This window comes from Tamandua tetradactyla, chromosome 5 (assembly GCF_023851605.1).
Source record: "Tamandua tetradactyla isolate mTamTet1 chromosome 5, mTamTet1.pri, whole genome shotgun sequence".
Classification (NCBI taxonomy): domain Eukaryota; kingdom Metazoa; phylum Chordata; class Mammalia; order Pilosa; family Myrmecophagidae; genus Tamandua; species Tamandua tetradactyla.
The window spans coordinates 50,889,838-50,910,667 of NC_135331.1; the positions used below are offsets into that span (position 1 = coordinate 50,889,838).

Here is a 20,830-nt window from a genome sequence, read left to right on the forward strand (position 1 = left end):
GACAACTCCTCAGCCCAGCCCAACACAGTGAGGAGAGACAGGTGCATCCACAAGGCACACCCAGAATTCAGAGTCCACCCCCGGGGCTCTCAGGACTGACCCGGAAAGTCTATATCCAGGAATTCATCCTGAGAAAATAATCAGAAAAAGGCCAAAGGACAGAGATACCCAAACTGATGTGGCTCCTAAAGCAGACCCGTCTCAGTGCCCATCAGTCGGATGCCTATACCTCAGTCCATGCACATCCACGTCAGGAAATGCCAACAGGATGAAGGGGTCAGCCCTCATCTCTAAACACTGGCAAGCAGAGATGTCCAGGATATAAAGTTAATTGATTAAAGGGAGAGTTCAAAACATTCAACTTTATTTTAATTGAACAGAGTATTTATTTGTTTTAAAAACACAATGAATTACAACCTGAAGGGAAAACCCACCATACTGCACAACGTGCCTGTGCCATCCCCACCAAGGTTTGCCTTAAAGGACTCCCAGGAGCAGCCCTGCAAACACAGAAACGAGACGAGGCCAAGGGCTCGCTCTCTGAGGTGGCGCGTTCCGGAGGAGCCCCGCTGTGCCACGGGACACGGAGCTCTCTAGAAAAGCCTGAACTGCACAGAACTCTTCCCAGGAGCTGGACCCACAGGATCTTTGCTGCCTAAGGGGCACCAGACCTCCCTGGACTGCTGATCTCATGAACATTTCTCAAACACTTTCTCCACTCTAAGGGGCAGTCAACTAAACTATTTGAACATGGCAGTGCGCTAACAAAGCCTCAGAACGACTCAGGGGACCCGCCCCAGGGAACTCTGGAGACCTTCTTTAACTCGGGATAAAGCTCTGTAACTCGTTATCTTGAACAGCCAGCCAAGCCCCTCCATGCCCCCTGCGATCCTGCCTCGTGGGGGAAGGCTCAGCCCAGATGCCCCCCGAAAACTCAAAAAGCATCTGCGCTCCCCAGAAGGCATCACAGGAGGCCTGACCATTGGGCCACTGCACCTGGAGAACCAAATAGAGTGTCACAATCCACAGCTGGGCTTACGACCCTCCCTGCCAATCTCCTACCCGAGATGGACCCCAGCCAACCTCTGGAGCCCTGTGACTTCCCACAGCATGCAACACCAACCTCCCCTCCCCTTGTCCTCCCTTCCACCAAATTCACCTTTACTTGGGTCATTCACCCAAAGCATTAGCCCAGCCCCTACTCAGTGTCTCCCCAGTGGACAGTGAAGAGCCAAGAGAGCCTCTCAGGAAGGCCTCACCTGGCCGGACTGCAACTGCTGGCTCAGCTCCACGCTGGACATGGGGCTGGGGAATGAGGGCGAGGCTTGCACCAGCTCCTGGTGGGGAGGGGTGCTGGAAAAGGGACTGGGTGTTAGAAAAGGCTCCGTGCCAAGGGCTCAGGGAAACCTGAGGTAACAAGAGCCAGTGAGTGCTTCCTACACATCATGAAATGTCTGAGTTGTTGTTATCCATCAGGGACAGAGCTTCGTGCTCTTGGAGGTGCTGGTGGGAGAATGAGGATGACAAACAGGGTATTAAAAGAACCGAGGATTACACATATAGGGCATGGAGTAGCGAGACAGGTGGAGGGAACCCAGGCAATTTTAACAGGTTGGGAGTGGACCTCACAGGTCAGAGTGGACCTCATCAAGAAGGAATCCTGTGGGCCGAAATGGGAAGGAACTGGAGATGCTGAGGTCAGAGTATGCCCAGGGTGTGACAGAAGAGAGGAGACCAGCAGGACCCAGGACAGGCGGGCAGGAAGGGAGGGAGGAAACAGGTGCAGCTGCTTGGCCAGGTCCGGTGATGCCACAGGATCCGCCATTCCTCTTCTAGGTATTCACTCGAGAAATGAAAGCAAATGAGCTGACAACACTGAGTGTGTCCCCAAAGGCTCACAGCCGCTTCACCTGCAAAGGCCCAGAGCAGAACCAGCCCCGATGTCCACAACGGGGGATGCAGGAAGCACCTGCGGCCCATCCATACCACGGAACTCTCCTCATCAGTAAAGAGGAAGGCACCATGGATTCAGGCTGCACAGACAAAGCTCCAAATTTATGGCGAGTTAAAGACTTCAAACCGAGGGGAGAGAGAGAGACAGAGAGAATTGCTGTGATTGCATTCATGTGAAATTCTAGGAAACCCAACTGAATCCACAGTGACCGACAGCATCTGCACGGTCCCTGGAGTTAGGGACAGAGGGCGGCAGGCAGACAGCAACCGGGCAGGTGAGAATTCTGCGGGTGGTGGATGTGCTCATTACCTCAGCCTCGGCTTCAGGGGTGGAAACATGTCAACACATCAAACTCTAACAACCGTAGCAGCTAAACCTGTGCAGTTTACCGTGTGTCAACTAGTCTCAAAGAAGCTGTTTCTAAATGGAAGGAAAATGGTGATCAGGGCAGAGTAAGGGTGAGAAGGAAGCTCTGGAGTCTAAGGACTGGGAAGAAGGGATGAGATGGCTAGGGAGTGGGGCAGACACACACATGGAGGGGTGCATGGGGTCCAGGGTTGCAAGAGGCTCTTGGTGACAAGGTGAGGCTGAGTGCAGGCAGGTGGTGCTGTTTTTCTCACAGTGTCACTGCTTTTATCAAGCAGAGCTTGTGATCTGGGGGCTGCTCTCTCCCTCTGTCTCATGTCCCCTGTCATCCTTGGGCACTGCTAGGTCAGCCACGCTTTCGCCACAGCATTAGGGAGACCCTTGATCCTGGGGAACCCAGTCCTGCTGGCCCCGCATGTAAGTCCAAGACGGGGTGTCCACTGGAGGATGGGAGATGGCGGAACCCCGCCAGGCCACCTTGCCACTCTCCCAACCCTTGGTGCCAGCCTCCTGTCTGTCTGTCTCCTGCCATGTCTCCCCAGCCCTGGTGGGTTTATCTATTCTCTATTTCCAATACCATCAACAGTAAACTCACCCTTGGAATGTGCAAGAGCCTCTGCAGCCTTTAACACTGCAACTTAAAAATATAACATCAGGATATTGTGGCTGCTAAGAAACTCAGGTGGCCCTTTGTGAGGGGTAAAGAATATGCCAGAGAAAGGGCTGAGGGCCCAGGGTTATCCCAGCCAAGACAGGGCCCTTTGCCTGGGGCCCTTCGAGACACCTTAGACACACAGGCCACAGGACAGTTGCTCCTGTGTTTGCTCCTCCTTTTTGTAGAAGGGTTTGGGAGAACTTTATCATTTCCATAAATCCACAGGGAAAGGCCGAACTATCTGGTGTGTGGATCTGGCTGTCCCCTCTCAGGCCGTCACCCCCCAACTCTGTGGCCTGTCGGTCGCCACCAGAGGCCCAGGGCTCTCAGGCATTACCTTTGGTGAAGCATAAATTCTGGAGGCTGCAGTGGGGACTGTGTCATCAGGTAGCCCCCCATCTGCATGTCTTCTTGTCCACTGCTGGTGCCTGGACTCTCCTCCAAATATGGGCTCCAGGGGCTCTGCCAGGGAGGGCCAGAGAATCCTGCAGACAAAGAAATTTCACCATCCATTGCTGGCAGGAAAGATCACAGCCCCCTGTTGGTATGAGCAGGACCTCAGAGCAGAGACAGGCCAGAATGGACGTGGATGAGGGCCCAGCCAAGGGAACAGGCTTAGCCCTGCTGGGGCCTCAGCCTCTCTAAGAAAGGTCCCCCCAGCAGTCCACACCACCTTTTGCCCTGTTGGTCTTGGCGTCCAGAAGCCAAAACAAAGATAGATTTTGCTGACTTCAAATTCTGCTTTGTCACAGGTGTGATGATGGAAAATTGGAGACCTCAAGCCAGCACTAGTCCCAGAGACTAAACATCACCCATGAGAAATTAGGGACATCACAGGCTGCCGCTGTGGCTAGTTCCTCACAGGGCTGGGCCGCCAGCCCCTTGTCTTTTTCGTTTTACCTGTGATCTAATCTGTAATTCCTTTAGCCTTTAGGCTTGTACCTTAGGTCTTACCTAGTTCTTACTTAGTAGGTGCAAAGTGTGAGGACCTTACCTTGCCCTGTTGAATTTCTCTTTACTTAAAATGTTTCAGACAGTGCCTTTCATTCCTAAAGATAAGTTGTCATGGAATGAACAGTTCTGGATGAACAGAAACTTAACAGAGAAGTGAGCTGAGAATGTAGGTTCATTTCTGCCTTGAGTAAACAAGGTTGTAAGAAATTCCAAAGTCCCATGATTTCAGACACAAACGACAGCCATATGGCCAGGCATGCCACGTTCCCTTACCTCCCTGTCTGGCCTTCACGTCCAGAGAGCGAACACCCAACCCCTTGCCCAGCTGTGCAGGATGCTCTGATCAGATGAAACCCCATGACCTTTTGGCCTATGACTTTTATTTTGCTTTCCTTGGATTTCTCTTTCCTGTAAAACTTCAAATACCCTCTCAGGTAAAAGAACCGCTGTTTAAGTTCTCATCTAACCACTGGTAGTTCAAACCCAGTTGAAGAACACGTTATATCGTCTCCCTCCAAGAGAAAGAGAAGCAAGTAGCCATGAGCCCAGAACTATGAGGTGTGTAACGTCGGGGGTGAGGTGACCAAAGGCGTGAGACGTCCATGTTTTGCAATTTTAAGAAGCAGATGGAAGTCCCATGTCTGGAGAGGTTGGGTTGGGGCACAGGGAAGGAGATGAGGTGGGGAAAGAGTTGGGTTCCTGGGCTGTGATGGTTTGGAGTTTGGTACCCCAGAAAAACATGCTCTCAAACGTAATCCATTCTGTCAACCCTGTGATGAGGGTACTTCAGGTAAGGTGTGTCCCACGTGAATTAGGATGGGTTTTAATCATAGTACTGAAGGCCTTATAGGGCAGGTCACAGAGAGAGACAGAGAGAAAGCCAGAGGGAGCAGCCAGAAGCTGCAAGTCCACAGAAGCTGGAGGAAGAAGGAGAAGCCAGGAGAGGCCACCACGTACATTACCATGTGACACAAAAGTCAAGGACTAAGGACCCCCAGGAGTCAATTCAAGAAAGGCACACCTTGTGGGTGAAAACCTCACCTTGATGACAGCTTGATTTTGGACTTCTCAACAAAAACAACATGTGCCAATAAGTTCCTATTGTTCACACCAACCTATTGCATGGTATTTCCTTTAGCAGCCAAGAGAACTGAAAACCTGGCCAGGTGTAGATAGGTATTCCAGGGCTTGAACTCAGTGTCGGCAGGTAATTCTATAGAACTGGAGAGAACAGTCTTGGAAGAACCAGCAAGCCAGAGGATTAACAAGAAAACTACTCTGCCTGTCTGCTGGTCCCCAGCATGAAGACTGGCACCCCCCAACCGAGTCTGACATCCACACTGACCGTCCCTACTCACAGACATGGGGCCCCAAATTGGCCTCACTGACAAATATGGACAAACATAAATCTCCAATGGTGAAAAAAAGCAGCCAGTCCAAAGACCAACACGGAAAGACTGAAAATCACTTCCGGAGTTGCAAAGCCCCAGTCCCTTCCACTTTCTGGCCACATGTCCTTCTCTGTACAAGGCCAGGCCAGAATTCAGCCCCAGTAGGACCCTTTTGGGTAGTGATGCATATTTTTAAAAAATTCTAACGAGCATTCTCAGAGAAACATAAAAAAGTACTGTAACCAAAATAAGGTAATACATTAGTTTCCTGGCTGCTAAAACAAATGACCAATAGCGTATTTTAACAAAAGGACCTTTATTGTCTCACAGCTGCAGAGCCTAGGAGGCTCGCTTCATCCCTGGGTCAGTGTCTTCTGGTTAGGTGCAATCTTTGGGGTTGGTTTGACTTTTTTATCACATGATAATGCACATGGCAGCATATGCTCCTCCTTTTCCAGATACCATACCTTCCAGCTCCTGGCCACTCCCCGTGCCTTCTCTTTCTGTCTCTGTTTCATGTTGTTTAGGAGGATCTCACACACATTGCATCAGGGCCCACCCTGATTCACTTTGGGCACATCTTAATGACTAACATCTTCAAAGGTCTTATTTAAAAATGGTTTCAGACGCACAGGACCAGGGTTGGGGCCTAAAAATACCTTTTCTGAAAGACAAGATTCAATCCCCAAATGTAACAAGGTCTATTAGACAGAAAATTCAGAGATCAGGGGAGCGCTTTTGGAGCTAAAAACATAACTTCAAATAAATAATTTAATGGGATCGTTAAATGACAAAATTTAAGAAAAGTTAAAACAAGCAGATGATAAATACATAAAATATTAAAATGAAGAGGCATTAAAGAGGAAAGCTTCCCGGAGAACAGTCAAGGAGTTCAACATGTAAATAATATTTGTCCTCTAAATGGAGGACAGAGAATGCAGACAGTGGATATTATCAAAGAAGTAATACATAAAATGTCTTGAGCTTAAAGGAGATCTTCTTTAAATTGAGAGGCTGAACAGCAGGATGAATTAAAATTTACCACACCCAGGGCCATTACTGTGAAAGTTCAGACCACTAAGCCTAAAATAAAAAGAACCTAAAAGCTCTCTGAAAGAAAGACAAGGTATCTGTAAAGGATGAAACATCAGAAAGATATCTGACTTATCAGCAACAACACTGCAAGCTACAAAATAATGACACAATTCCTTCAGGTCAAGTTCTCAAGTCTGAATTCTGTTCCTGCCAAATTACCAATCAACCGTGAGGACAGATAAGAAGTCTGAACTTAAGATGCAATTCAGGAAGCCGTGGAACAGCCCAGAGGAGCAGCTTCAAGGAGCCTCCACCCCAGGCCTGCGAGACCGTCCAGAGGGCAACAGCACGGAGCAGCCAGGTCTTCAGAAGTAAAACTCAAAATACTGGAAGAAGTTAAGGATGTGACCAAAGCAGACAACGTAAGGAAAAGAGAGGAAATTAGGAACTCCAGGAAAGCAAAGGCTGAAGAGAAAATACTGGACAGACAGACAGACAGATGACTGATAGGTCTAGATCAAGATAGAGCCATAGAACACTAAGGAATTTAGTTCACAGGATTATTGAGGGCAAGCATCCTCCTTGCAAGGTGGGAAGCCACAAGATTCTCTTACATTTTGAGGTATTCAACGCTTAATGATGACTAGAAAAAAGAATCTACAATGATGGTATTTCTAACGTGATGAGGATGGAGGAGAGGTGGGGAGTCCTAAAAGCTCACTCTTCCTCTACCTAGCAGGTGGTGACCGCTAAGGTCAGCTGGCACGGCTGGAGGGGAACAGAGGGACAGCAGCACTGTCCTTTCATGTTTCTGGCATGGGCAGGCTCCAGGACTCGAACCTGGGTCCCTGGTGTGGCAGGGGAGAACTCTGCCTGCTGAGCCACTGCTGCACCGCCCACTGTCCTTTCACTTTAACCCTTTCCATCCTGTCTTACTCTTCCGCCAAGTGCCCATCTTCTTCAGCCAAGACTAACAATGATCTGACATAACTGTGGGAAGAGTTTCTCTCCAGTGGCAGAGGGTCTGGGTCTAATCGGAAGACAGGGTGAAGGTGAACATTCTGACCCTCCCACCATCCTGACCCCTGAAAAGATGTGAGGGGTTCGCAGCATTTCAGCAGAACTCAATCACCCTGTCTGGGGCAGACCCACCTGTGGGGCTGGGATCGCCCAGGGCAGCGAGGGGCACGGCTGCAGTGGCATCTGGACAGGGCATCATGAAGTCCAACCCCTGACTGCGGGCCAGCTGCCCAGTCTGGAAGGAAAACTCCTCGGAGGACGCCAGTGTGAGGGACATCAGCCAGGATCCCGAAGCACCTGGTGGGGAGTCCACCAGGTCACTGCGGGCCGCCAGAGGGCAGAGGCCAGGCCCAGGGCAGACAGGGGGTAAGGGGGCAGCATGGTGGCCCAGCTCCTCTGCCAACATCTCGGTGCCCTGGAGAGACCTGCGGGACAAGGAAGTGCCACATGACTGTCAGCAGAGACTCCCGCAGGCTGGCACCTGAGAAGAGACTCCAGCCATGTTTGGGACTCTGGGTTCGCACCTAGGACAGCTATGCAGCCCATGCATCGAGAGTCACGCTGTGCTCCCCTGCCCTCCTGTGCTACGTGGGCTGTGAGGACCAGAAACCGGGCTCTGAGGGGCTGGCCCCAGGGACACATAATAAATACACTTACTAGACCCTGAAACACATTAGCACCTGTATTTACAATGACCATAAGCAGAATCCTGCTACATTACTTAAAACTGCAAAAATTAGCAAAAGCTGAAAAGTGGAGTAAACAAATGATATGTATTAAAGGAACACCAGGTAGCAAGGAATAAAATTATTTACACTGTCTTCCATACTGGGCTCCAAAGCCTTTGGTTAAGCCCAGATAATATCTGCAGCAACTCCACACTGCAAGTCCTATCACTAGCCCTATTTCACAGGTGGGAAAATAGAGGCACAGGGAAGTCAGATGAAACTGCCACGGTCACAGCAACGTGGGGCGGGTATGGAAGTGAATCAACCACGAGAGATGCTGACTTCAGACCGTTAAGGGGAAAGGGGGGACAGACGTGGAACACGGTCATATCCCTGCTTGGGTCCAAGCCCAGCTGCTAGCCAGCTCTTGGGCTGTCAACAATTCCTAATGTTGCATCCGCTTCATGCTCACAGAAAGAGGATAGAAGGTTCAGAGGCAGGGCTTTGAGACAGCACCTAGGGCAAACAGAGGAGGGACTCAGAAAATGCTGGTTGTTACGAACTCATTGATATTTTAAAAGACAAAACACTGTAAATAATAAAAGACAACAACCACTGCACCATACTCTTCTTTGTCAGTCTATAGCCCCTGTTTCCTTTTGGAAGCTTCCCCCACTAGGCCATGTGGACTCCTTGTATCCCTCCACCCAAGGGCACAGCCTTTTCTCTCAGCTGTCAGGACTCTGGGGCTCTCCCAGCCCTACTCTCCTGCCCCTGGAGCCAGCAGGGTCTAAACACATGAGGTGGTCCTGCTGGCCACAGGGATAACAGTACCTGGGAGTCAGTAGATGTGAGAGGGTCTCGTGTCTGGGAAAGTCCGGGGCCAGGGACAGAGGCTCCCACAGTCCTGGGGTGGCTTCTGGGGATGGTGTGGAATTATTTCCCTTGTTTCCTGCTGAAAGGAGGGCAGAGTCAGAGGGAGGGAGGCTCAGCCATGCCCCACCCTGCCTCGTTCTTTCTGGCCGAGTGAGGGTATCTCAACAGGCAAGAGCACCTGAGGGTAGAAGAGACCATTGCTACTGCTTCCATCCTTTATCACTCCTTCTGCCTTTGGTCTCAACCAACAACCCAGATTTATGAATCTAGGATACCCCAAACCATAGCACTTGGTTCACCTCCTCAAATTTATCCACAGACACCCTCCCTCTGGCCTAACTATGGCTCTGCTTCCTGCCCAACGACTAGCCCTTGCTGCACAGCTGCTTCTAAGCAGAGTAGCCGCCACAGCCCCACCCGGCCAATGTCTGGCCACAGAAGAGCCGCTGAGATTGGGAATCTGACACCAGCCACAGTTGCAGCCACCTCAGCCCCTAGGACAAACTGACCCAACAACTTACGGTGAGCTCTACTCACTGGGAAAACCCCTGAACTTGAGAAGGGACATTGCCCCTGCCTGCCTATCCTGAATGTCACCAGGTGAGTGTGAAGCACGTGGGAAGCCAGCAGCTTATTCCTAAAAGAGGAGGAGTCTGGGCCCTCTGGTCACTCACCTGACCATGCAGGCCTGCCCCCAAACTGGGTGTCACCATGGGGATTGCCTGACGGTCCTCGTAGGGCTTGCTCCAAGCTGAGGGGGAGGGATCTTTGGCGCCGCCGGTAATTGGAAAACCAGTTGCAGACCTGCTCGAGAGTCAAGCTTGTTTCCAATGCCAGGTTCTCCTGCCCAAGACAGCAACACGCCCAGTCAGTCAGCGAGTCCACCCTGGTCTCTCCTAGTACAGCCAAGGCTGCAACCCCTCCCCCACACATTCACACATTAGCTACCAAGTGTTCCTCTGGACAAGGTGCTGGTGGGGTCAAGAGTGAACCAGAGACACAGCCCCTGACCAGGCAGCTGATGCCCATGGGGAGTCCATGGGAGCAGCCCTGCTTCCCAGGTGGCCAACCCTCCCCACTACCCCACCAGATGGAACACAGACGGAACCCTCCCCACAGCCCCAGATGGAATACAGACGGAACCCTCCCCACCACCCCAGATGGAATACAGACGGAACCCTCCCCACCCCACCAGATGGAATACAGACGGAATCCTCCCCACTGCCCCAGATGGAATACAGACGGAGCCCTCCTCACCGCCCCACCAGATGGAACACAGACGGAACCCTCCCCACCGCCCCAGATGGAATACAGACGGAACCCTCCCCACCGCCCCACCAGATGGAATACAGACGGAACCCTCCCCACCCCACCAGATGGAATACAGACGGAACCCTCCCCACCCCACCAGATGGAATACAGACGGAACCCTCCCCACTGCCCCAGATGGAATACAGACGGAACCCTCCCCACCCCACCAGATGGAATACAGACGGAACCCTCCCCACCACCCCACCAGATGGAATACAGACGGAACCCTCCCCACCGCCCCAGATGGAATACAGACGGAACCCTCCCCACTGCCCCAGATGGAATACAGACGGAACCCTCCCCACTGCCCCAGATGGAATACAGACGGAACCCTCCCCACCCCACCAGATGGAATACAGACAGAACCCTCCCCACCACCCCAGATGGAATACAGACGGAACCCTCCCCACCACCCCAGATGGAATACAGATGGAACCCTCCCCACCGCCCCACCAGATGGAATACAGACGGAACCCTCCCCACCCCACCAGATGGAATACAGACGGAACCCTCCCCACCACCCCACCAGATGGAATACAGAGGCTGCCTGAGGAGCTCTGGGGTGGGGAGCAGCCCCTCCCTGCAGCCTTGTGCTCCCTGTGCTGACAGAAGGTCTGGGAGGTTGTAGAATGAGGGTTCCCATCCCTCACTCCTTCTTGACTGACCACCCACTTGTGTGTGCTGGGGGCCCTTCATGCCCACTGAGAGCAACTCGGGCCTGACAGGCCCTGAGTGTGTACAGGCTTCAGGAGGGGGTTGTCAGACAGAGGTACAGATGACATTTTAAAAGGCCCAGCACCACGGGCCAGCACAGCCACACCGTGGCCAGCACACAAACTGCCCCCATTGAGGAGCACATCTACCTGTGGGTCTTCCCGGGTGTGGCTAACCCAATAGGGGCTCTGCACGTTACCTGGTGCCTCTTTGCCCTGCAGTGAAGGACCACAACTCAGAGAAGAATTGGGATGCAATGGACTGAGTAGGTGCTAGGTCTTGGGTCTCGTAGCAGGGGGCGCTCTGTCTTTTTCTGCGCAGGCTGCCTGCCCTGGTGCCATGCTCACTCCTGCCCCCTGCAAGGCAGCCACCTCTGGGCCCCTAACAGTCCGGACCCCTACCTGCTGGGCGTGGAGCTACCCACCAGCTTCTCTCCCTCAGTGAGGCCTTGCTTGATATCCATCCCGCCACATCACAAGTGCTCAGGGCCTGCACACAGGGGATGTTCACTGTGCATCCATTGAAGACGCACGACTGACAATGTTTTGCCTCTGTGTGCAGGCTGTCCGGTCGAGACAGGGCTGCGCCTAAGACAGGAAGCCCTGTCCTGGGACCATAAGTGCATGGTGGGTGTGGAACACTCAGGAGACCCCTGGGGGAGTCAGCAGGCTGAGGTGAGAATTGGCAGGGATGCATCCAAAGCCGAGCATCCTGGGGGGAGGTTTCTGGAGAGGAGGAGCATCCTTGGGGAGTATCTGAGAGGGGAGAGTATGCGTAAGGGAACTTTCTGGGGGAGAAGGAGCATGCTGACGGGAGCAGTATAGTTGGGCAGCTTTATAGATGGGAGCATCTTGTGGGGGCAGCATCCCGGGTGGGAGGAATTTGGAGACCACAGGCTCAGGGGAGATGTCTTGGAGGCATGCATTTAGGGTGAAGAGGCCCAGGGGAGCATATTGGAGGGGTGTGGTTTGGGGAGATACACACTGGGGCAAACTGTAGAAGTAGGAATGCTAAGGGGAGCATCCTGGGGGAAATGGAGCATCCTGACGGAAGCAGTCTGTGTGGGGAGTATTCTAGGGTAATGAGGTATAGCAGGGGAGCAGCCCAGGGAGGGGGCAGCCTGGTGAAAGCAGCCCCACCCTCTGCTCTCACCCTTTGGTCCTTGTTGGGGCTGCTGCCCACGCCCAAGGCGAAATCCTGCAGCTTCTGGCGAACCTCTCTAGGGAAGTTCCGGTTCTTCAGACCCTCTGGGCAGAGCGAAGGGGGTGGAGGGTGCCTGGACAAGGACAGTGAGGATGGTTATGAGAACAAGGACACCCCAAATCTGCTCCCTCCTCCAAGGGCCCCCTCCAAGGATCAACGTTCATGCACCCCCTTCTCCCCATCACTCTATCCTCAGTCTGGAGAGGAGCTAACAGCTCCCTCCCCGGAGACTCAGAAGGTGCACAGGTGGCCCACCTGCAAACCTCAGGTGAGAGCCAAAGGCTTAGGGCTGTAACAGGGCACCTCAACCCCATGGGGACCACTCCTGAGCCCAGCTCCTTCCACAGGTATCCCTAGGACCCGGCCTGCTCCCCAAGCAGGCAGCTCTCTGTTCCATGGAAGAGTTGTTATATGTGTGGCCCAAGGATCAGTGCTTAATTATTCAGTCACTGCTTGCCCAGGAGTCCCTGAGGGCAGGACCGCCTTTCATAGTGACACCAGTGACACCTGGACACTGGACAGTGCACTCTGAGCAGTCACTGAGCAAGTGGATGAGGCCCGCCCACACCACACTGAGGGGCCTGAACACTGCTCCAGAGCAGGACCCGGAGTGGGTGGGATCTGTGCTGGGCGGGTCCAGGGTGGGGGGACTGGAGAGGGCTGTACCCTGAGTGGGTGCCACCTGCAATGGGCATCTACTCAGCCCAGCCAGTGGCTCTGGGATTCTCCCACCACAGGACAGACCTGTCACTCCCCAGGACCTGTCCTGAGGGCTAAGGACCTCTGCCCTCCCCCTGCCCCGCACCTGTCATGTACAGGGAGCAGCGCCTGCATACCTGCCATCTGCAGTCGATACTCCCCCTTTCCCCTCAGGCCCTGCTCCTACTGCAGTTCCCTCTGGGATCCCCACTCCTGCTGCTGGAGCTGGGGACCACCCGGCACCCCCTCCACCCTGGAACATCTGCCCTCCCCTCGCCACCTCAGTTCTTCCCCCTTGTCACCTCCCTGCTGCCCACCTCAGTCCCTAAGGATCCCAGCTGGGGCTTCTTCCTGTCTTCACTTCTGCCATGTAAAGGGTTCCCAGATGGCTCATGCCACACATGGACCCTGGCCTCATCCTGCACCCACCATAGCTGCCTGGCCACAGTGGTCAGTGCCCAGAAGCAGATCTCACTTCCAGGGATTGCAGCCCCCACCTCCATGCTATCCCCGCTCTGTAGGCACCCCTCCTGTGCAGACTCCTGTGCACCAGCAAGTAATGGAGCCCCTGGTACCCTATTGCCATCACTGCGCTCACTGCCTGACCCATGCAACTGTCCCAACAGACCCCTGGCTGGGGCGTCCACCCCCCTCCACATACTGGCCCCTCCACCCTGCTCACTCGTCACAGCCCCGACCTGCTCACCTCACCCACACCACCCACTCCCACCCAGTGAACAAAGTGAGCCCAGGGAAGGAACAACCCATGCCAGGCACATGCCTTTTCCTGCAGCGGAACCTCTGTAAGGGGGTCAGCGTGGCCACACCCAGCCTCTTCCTCTCCAGGTTGTAGTGGATGTCATTCCAGAGCTGCACCAGCTCCTGGCTGCCTCCCACCGATGCCTGGAAACCCTGCCAATGAGAGCATGCCTGAGCCATGACCAACCTGGCCCTCCTGAAGCACAGTGGTAACCAGAGCCCAAGCTCCCAACCTCCAGGAAGAAGTCTTGCCCAGGGCTCAGACAGGGGCTCTGGTGAGAATCCTACATCCACTGTCTACAAAAGTGCTAAAGGGACAAGCAGCAAAGCCCTGAGACGACAGGGTACCCTCCGACACCCACCAGCAGAATGGCCCTGTGGAGGCCGGGCCACCTCGCAGGGCCATGGGTCATGCTCATGCCAGGCCCCTGATGGCCACTGTCCTTGGAACCCCTCAACCCTCCCAGCAGGTGAGCAGAGCTCTTAGCCTGTGCTCCTTGGGGGGGAGCATGAGACAAGGAGAAGGTAAAGGATGGGCCTCAACCACCAGGTGAAGGAGAGGTAGAACGTGGCCTGGGGACACATGACCTACACCTGCTCCCCCAGCAAGGCTGGCCTCAGGGCTCTCCATTCCAGGCAGAGCAGGACAGGGGACCACTTCTGTGCCCAGCAACAACGCACTAACCTGATGCAACCAGGAATGACCTACGCGCACTCACTGGATTTTCCAGATTAGCCAAGTACGGGTGGCATCGGCCTGAGCGTACTGCCTACCATTTACTGACCTCTATCCCCATCCACCATGGCGAGCTCCCTGGCAGACTGCACTACTCTTTAGTGCCACAAAACACTCACTGAGCTAGGGATCTGGGGACTACTTAAAGGAGGCCAGATTTTCTTCTGGAAACACTGAGAATTGTTCGATGCTCTCTCCAGGGTACAACAAAAGCCCTGTCTCACTGGGCTATGACTCCTCATGGCTGGGAATCTCCTGCCTCCTCCTTGTGTGTGACACCTGGGCCTCTGCAGATGTAGTTAGCTTCATAATGCTCTCACCTGCTGATAGCTGTCAGGGACCCTTCATGGAACCTTTTCCCCCCTACCCTGCCCTGCCCCATTGGGCTGCATGGGCCACAACTGTCCTTGATCTTGGTCGTGGTGGTGCCAACTTACCTTGAGGTCACAGTGCAAGGGCACCCCTCAGACAGGCTTCCCCGGACCACCTAACTGAGCTAATGACACCTCTCCCTTGGGTCTGCTACTCTGATGCCCCTGGTTTTCTTCACGGCTGTTATTACAATTGCGATCATGCTTATGCTTTCCTGTTCACATCATTCATTTACTTTGACAAATCTGCAAAGACTGAGACCCTGCTACACCCCAGGGGTATGTGGACTGTCAGTTTAGGCTGAGATGAACAAAATCAAGCTGCATGTCCCTACAGTGCCATGAGAAGAGATAGACAATACCCAGGGTAACTATTAAACAAGAGAGTAATTATAACCTGAACAATAAGCCTTGCAGGTGGTAACAAAGGTGGGCTAGCTGGATGGGGCCAATCAGGAAATTCTCTCTGAGGAGTGAAGTTGACCCAGAAACCTCAAGGGTCAGAAGGCACCAGGCACAGAAGCCATGCTCCCATCACCAGGGAGAGGAATGGCATGTGCAAAGGTCCTGAGGTGGGTTATGATCTTGCAGGTCTAGGATGGAAGAGCAACTAGCACACCTATCAGGAGACAAGACTGAATAGCAGGGAAGCCCGAGCACGGGGTCCAGGAGACAACAAAGTAGATGCATGTCATGATCACTTATGCACTCACAAAGTCCCCCCGCCAGCTGGGTGAAGAACAGATTTGAGGGATAGGAGAGAGCTGAGGGTAACAGTCAGGTAGACAGCATGTTTGCTCTGCGGAGATGGAGTGGAACATAAAAGCACTGGGGAGAGTTGGAGGAACATTTTCGAGGTAAATTCAACATGAATAATGCATGGATTCTATCACAGGGTGAAAGAGAGGGGCAAAGAGGCCCCCAAATCCCTCATTTGAAACCCTCTGAGCCAGGTGTACTCTGGAATGCAGAATTTTAAGACTTGAGGACGGTATAAGAGGCAAACACCATATAACCTGTACCACCCCAACATCACCTGGGCCAATATTCCAGTCAACAAGGAGCTTATTTATGTCACAAATCATCAAATAAGTGGGTAAATACGGATGACAGCTTCATGCCCACACAGGTCATGTTTGCTGACAACTGAGGTCAAGGGCCTTGGGCACTTCTGCTTATGCTTAGGGCACAGGTGCTCCTTCTAAGCCCTCCGTCCCTCCGACCTAGGTCCACCTCCAGGAGCCCCTCATCCCAGACCCACCTCCAGGAGCCCCTCATCCCAGGCCCACCTCCAGGAGCCCTCTGCCACAGGCCCACCTCCAGGAGCCCCTCATCCCAGATACACCCCCAGAAGCCCCATCCCAGACCCACCTCCAGGAGCCCCTCATCCCAGACCCACCTCCAGGAGCCCCTCATCCCAGATACACCCCCAGAAGCCCCATCCCAGACCCACCTCCAGGAGCCCCTCATCCCAGGCCTACCTGCAGGAGCCGGCGGGCAGCCTGGGGCTGCTCCCGCTGGGCCAGCACGTGTGCACACACCAGCACCACATCCTCACTGTCCAGCAGGTACAGGCGGAGCCGGCTCTTCAGCAAGGCATCCACCAAGGGTTCTGCCTGGGCGAGGTCATCCTGCAGATCCCGGCAGAGCCTTCCCGCGAGGGCCACCAGCTCCACAGCGGGTGGGCAGGCATCCCCGCTCTCCCTTAGGAGTGCCAAAAAGTTCTGCATTGCGTCTTGGGCCGGAGCCCCGCACTGCCAATATAAACAGACATGGAAGCCCCAACTGGGTCATCATGCAAAGCACACAGCACTCTCTGTGCCCTCCCCACCCACAGAACACTTCCCTGTGGCACTCTGAGTCACAGGAGCCCACCCGAGGAAAGGCTGGGTGAGGGGTGTCTGACACCTTGGAGAATTACCTCTCAATCCCCCGAAGACTCCAGACCTCCAGGAACTCCAACTGAGCGCCAGAGAGGTGCCCACGGCTGCCCTGCACAGCTCACCTCTGTCTCTGACCCTTTCCTCTGCTCCCCTTGCCCATGCTGAGCCTGGTGGCTGAGGGGCCAGCCTTGGGTGCTCCGTCCACTTGGCTCCACCCAGACAATGCACTTTGCATTGTCTATTCTTTTCCTATAATCTGCAATGGGGTTTCTATTTGACTCCTTCTCTGAACTCTGAGCTCCATAGGGGTTGCTAACTGCCGCACAAGCACTTCCCCTCTCTGGCAGACAGATGTCCCCTGACTTCCCATGCACTTAGGAAGCACCCTGGCCAGAGGTGGCAGAAGCTGTTTTCATTTCAGAAAAGAACAAACTGAAGCAGCAGGACTAGCATCACCATCTGCTTTGAAGCATTTTGATTTTGGAGAAAGAAATAAGAAACTTGAAAGACACTGAAGAACACAGAGGTTAGAACAGCCCTGGTCCAACCAATGAAAAAAATACACAAATAAAGGAAAGGCCCAGGTAGCAGCACTGCTTGTTGATCCTGCCAGGGACAGGTCCTGTGTTTGCACTCAGGGATATTTCCCTCCACAGGAGCATGTGAGGAGCCTAGAGCTCCCCCACTTAGCAGATGAGGACGTCCAGCTCAGAGAGATGTGGCAACTCCCACAGTTCACAGGGTGGAAACCCTACTAGGCTAGCCTCGTACCCAAGCATCAACCTCATCTACACCCCGAAGGCCACTCCACCACCCGTGGTGGGGTTTCCCCTGCCGGACTCTCTATAGGCTCCTCCAGAGCTAAGCCCTGGCCGTTTGGAATCCCAGGCTTTTTGAATTTTATCGCAGTTTCCACCAATATAACAACATGCCCATATACCTATTTTAACATCAGACACAGAGAGAGGCTGATTGCCTGAGGCACCCTCAGTCCACTTGACATCACACACTTAGGTGGGGTCCTGGCACCTGCCTTTTCAAACAGAACCCCTCTGTTCAAGTTTGAACTAGACTTCTAAAGCTGAAATTAAGGTGGAGTGGGACATGGGCATCACCATCTTTCATCCACACCACCAAACTGCATTCCAAAAGGCAACAAGAACCTGTGTGCCCAAAGAGGGCAGGTGGAAGCCGTGTCTTCCCCACTGCCCCCGAGGTCTGCTCTTCTGCATTCTCCCCACCCTGGCTGTCCCTGCTGTTTGCCCTTGGATTTCCAGGGCTGGTGCTAGCCAGGCCCAGCTGCTCCTCCGTCCATTTCCACCTCTCCCTACCAGGAGGACCCGCTCTGGTCTCCGGACCCAGCTTGCCAGACCCTGAGATGGGGCCTTCACAGCCGCCCAGGGGTCACTATGCTAGTGCCCGCACCCCACCTGACTGCAGCAGGCTCTGGACTTTGAGATTAGGGACCAAAACCCAGGCTCCCCTCCTCGATGGCGCTAAGCTTCCGGGACTTCCACTGTGGGGCGGAGTTCTCAGGATCCCGGTTTTCTGCAGCAGAAACCCTTTTCCACAGACTCTGGGGATACGGAGGCGAAGCTGGAGGTCAGACCTATACTGCCCTTGGGCTCTCTGACCAGAACCCAGAATTTAAGATGGAAATGGATTCACATGGGGTCCTCCGGCTTTTGAGTTGGATCCTGGGCCTTTCCTGGCCGAAGTATTTAAGGCGAGGAACATGGTAGAGGGCACTGCTGGGCATACGCGCCGAAAGGAACCCCATCCGCCCGCACCCAGACACCGCTCAGGGCAGGCTCGTGACTCGGAAAGGCCGGCACAGGCCCTGCTGCCTCCAGCCCCCACCTCCTGCCTCTCAGCCCGGTGGGGGCCTCCGCCCCCGGCTGCGCTCGCCAGACTCACCTTGGTCTCCGGGGCTCGACCGCTGCCCGCCGCCATTCCCGCGCCCTTGGGGCCCCGCAAATGCTCCACGCGCCCGCGCCCGCCGTCCCTGGAGGCCAAAGCGCCAAGGTGGCGCCGCGAACCCGGATCCGCTACAAAGTATTCGCCCTGCCCAGTTCCATCCATTCCAGCGCGCCGACCCCGCCCCTTGCCAGGGGTCTGCAGCGTTTCCCGCAAGCTCGGCGCGGGGAGGTGCGGTGGGGGAGAGGAACGTTTCAGTCTGCCCGGGCCGTGGAGGCTGGTTTCCGTCTGAAAGGGTCGGGCTGAACCCACCGGAGCCTGGTGACCCTGTGACTGAAGGTCCGAGGACTCGCGCTCCCCTGGGCTCTCTTTGCGACCTCACCCTGAGCACCCCGTGTCCTCCTAGGCCGGGGTCCAACGAGTGGGAGGTGCCTCTTGAGGGTCCTGAAGGAGCAGAAGGACCCGTATTTCAGCCGGCCGTGAAGAGGGCGGGGGAGCCGGAACCCCCACTTGGCAACCGGTGGGTAGACGTGGTGATCTCGGGACAAACCCCACTCCCTGGACCACACGTTACCATGGGAGCCAAGGTCCGGAGACACTAGTTGCAGAGGCAGCAGGGTCTGGTCAGTAGCCCCGTTGGGTGGACAGCCACTGCTCTCTGAGGCCCACCCGCACCCCCACCTCTGGCTTCAGAACTTGGATGGGGAAGAGGGTGGCACTTTTGTAGACTCACACCCCAAGGAGGGGGCTGGCTTTGTCTGAGCAGAGGCCCTTGCAGGGGTGAATGCCTGTCCTTCCACCCCAGGGGTCCCTGATCAAGGAGCTGAAGAGCCCAGTGAGGGGCAGCTTTCCAAACAGGGAGCTTGCGAGATGGTCCTTAGACGCTTTGAACTTTGACTGGTCGCCCCGCAGACCTGACCTTGCCATCACCCTGTGCCTGGGACCATTGTTGCACGATGAAGAGAAAGGGAGTGAAACCTGAGGATGGTGGGGGTGGGGTGGCGGGAAAACCTTCCCAGTCAAATAATTGTTGGGTAATTACCAAACTGCTACAATCCTGTCTTGAGACATCTGCTAGCTAATACCTGAATGGTGAGCCTTCTCGTTAGTACTAGCCTCTCCTCTCCTGGAGCTTGCAGTTTCTGGAAGCAAATCAAAGTTTGGTATTGAGCCACAGCCAGCAGGGAACATTTTCCCATGGTGAGAGATGTAGACTTTGCATTGGCTTCTAAAGAGTGGGCAACGGCCACCTGGAAGGAAAGAATTCTGACTTCATGGCTTAGTTTATGCAAAATAATTAAGTAGGAAGATAAACATTTCAGCATTAGTTCAAGGAAAATCTGGAAATACTCCACAGTCTGGTGGGAAATTTGCTAAGCCAACCATGGCTGTGTAGCATGGGCTGGGCTGCACACTCACAGACTTGAAGGATGTCCTCGATACATTGTACAATAAAAAGGGGGTCTGCAAGACACTTTGCAACATAGGAGCCCACCTGGAGAGCTAGAGATAAAATGACAGATGCAGCATTACTAAATCCTGGTTACTCCTGGAGTGATAAAATAATAAGCATTTGAATTTTCTCCTTTTTGTCCATATTTCCTAATCTTTATAAAATGATGATGTCATGGTTTCTAGTTTTATGGAGTGGAAAGACAAAACAGAGAGGGGTTAACAGGGCTGGGTTGGTGTGATAGTGGCCAAACCTGAGGCTGGAGCAGTTGGGACATGGGTGGGAAATGCATGGAAATGAGAGGATTTCATTGTGTATCTGAGCATCTCTTTTGCTGCAGCAAATCCACTACTTACAGTGAAACCTTTTGGGGGATTTTGTCATGGGCCCATTTCTCTAAGACACACTAGATGCTCAGTGAATATATTTCTGATTACTCGTAAGAGCTTTAAAAAGTTTTTAACATGAAACATAATCTGTTAAAAACATCATAGTACCATGTACTATTACATAAAAAGTAGTTCAACCAATTCTATGATTCTAATTTTCACTGTTTTAAAATCAGTTACCGGGCAGTGCGATGGTGGCTCAGTGGCAGAATTCTTGCCTGCCATGCTGGAGATCTGTGTTCAATTCCCAGTGCCTGCCCATGCAGAAAAAAAAAAGAATCAGTTACTTTTTTTGGCTGCTGTGTACTCAACAAGTTCCAGGTAAGATGTTTCTGTCTACAAACAGTGTCTTAGTTGACCCCTTGAGCTAGATTTACTGGGTTCCCGTTTTACTTTCAGGAGACAGGTCCATTGAATTTTAAAACACTTTCCAAAAGACCTCTGTGGCAGTTCAAATTTTGAACGGGGACTGTCAG

General features: G+C 53.6%; 1 protein-coding gene across 4 annotated transcripts; it reads right to left on the minus strand.

The window, feature by feature from the left end:
* Positions 1-347: 347 nt before the first annotated feature.
* Positions 348-19,648, minus strand: LOC143684145 (anomalous homeobox protein-like). Of its 4 annotated transcripts, none has more exons than XM_077160844.1 (11): positions 18,513-19,646; positions 16,194-16,466; positions 13,628-13,758; positions 12,097-12,220; positions 11,094-11,159; positions 9,594-9,762; positions 8,878-8,998; positions 7,508-7,800; positions 3,313-3,460; positions 1,260-1,353; positions 348-996 (listed from the first exon to the last, which is right to left on the minus strand). In XM_077160844.1, the coding sequence occupies exons 1-11, from the start codon at positions 18,675-18,677 to the stop codon at positions 820-822; spliced, it is 1,761 nt and encodes a 586-aa protein (XP_077016959.1). In that variant the 5' UTR covers positions 18,678-19,646; the 3' UTR covers positions 348-819. The 4 variants fall into 4 exon arrangements, with proteins under 4 accessions (XP_077016959.1, XP_077016960.1, XP_077016961.1 ...); XM_077160845.1 differs by having other exon boundaries at positions 8,878-8,995; positions 18,513-19,642; XM_077160847.1 differs by having other exon boundaries at positions 848-996; positions 7,508-7,672; positions 18,513-19,648.
* Between the last annotated feature and the right edge of the window lie 1,182 nt (positions 19,649-20,830).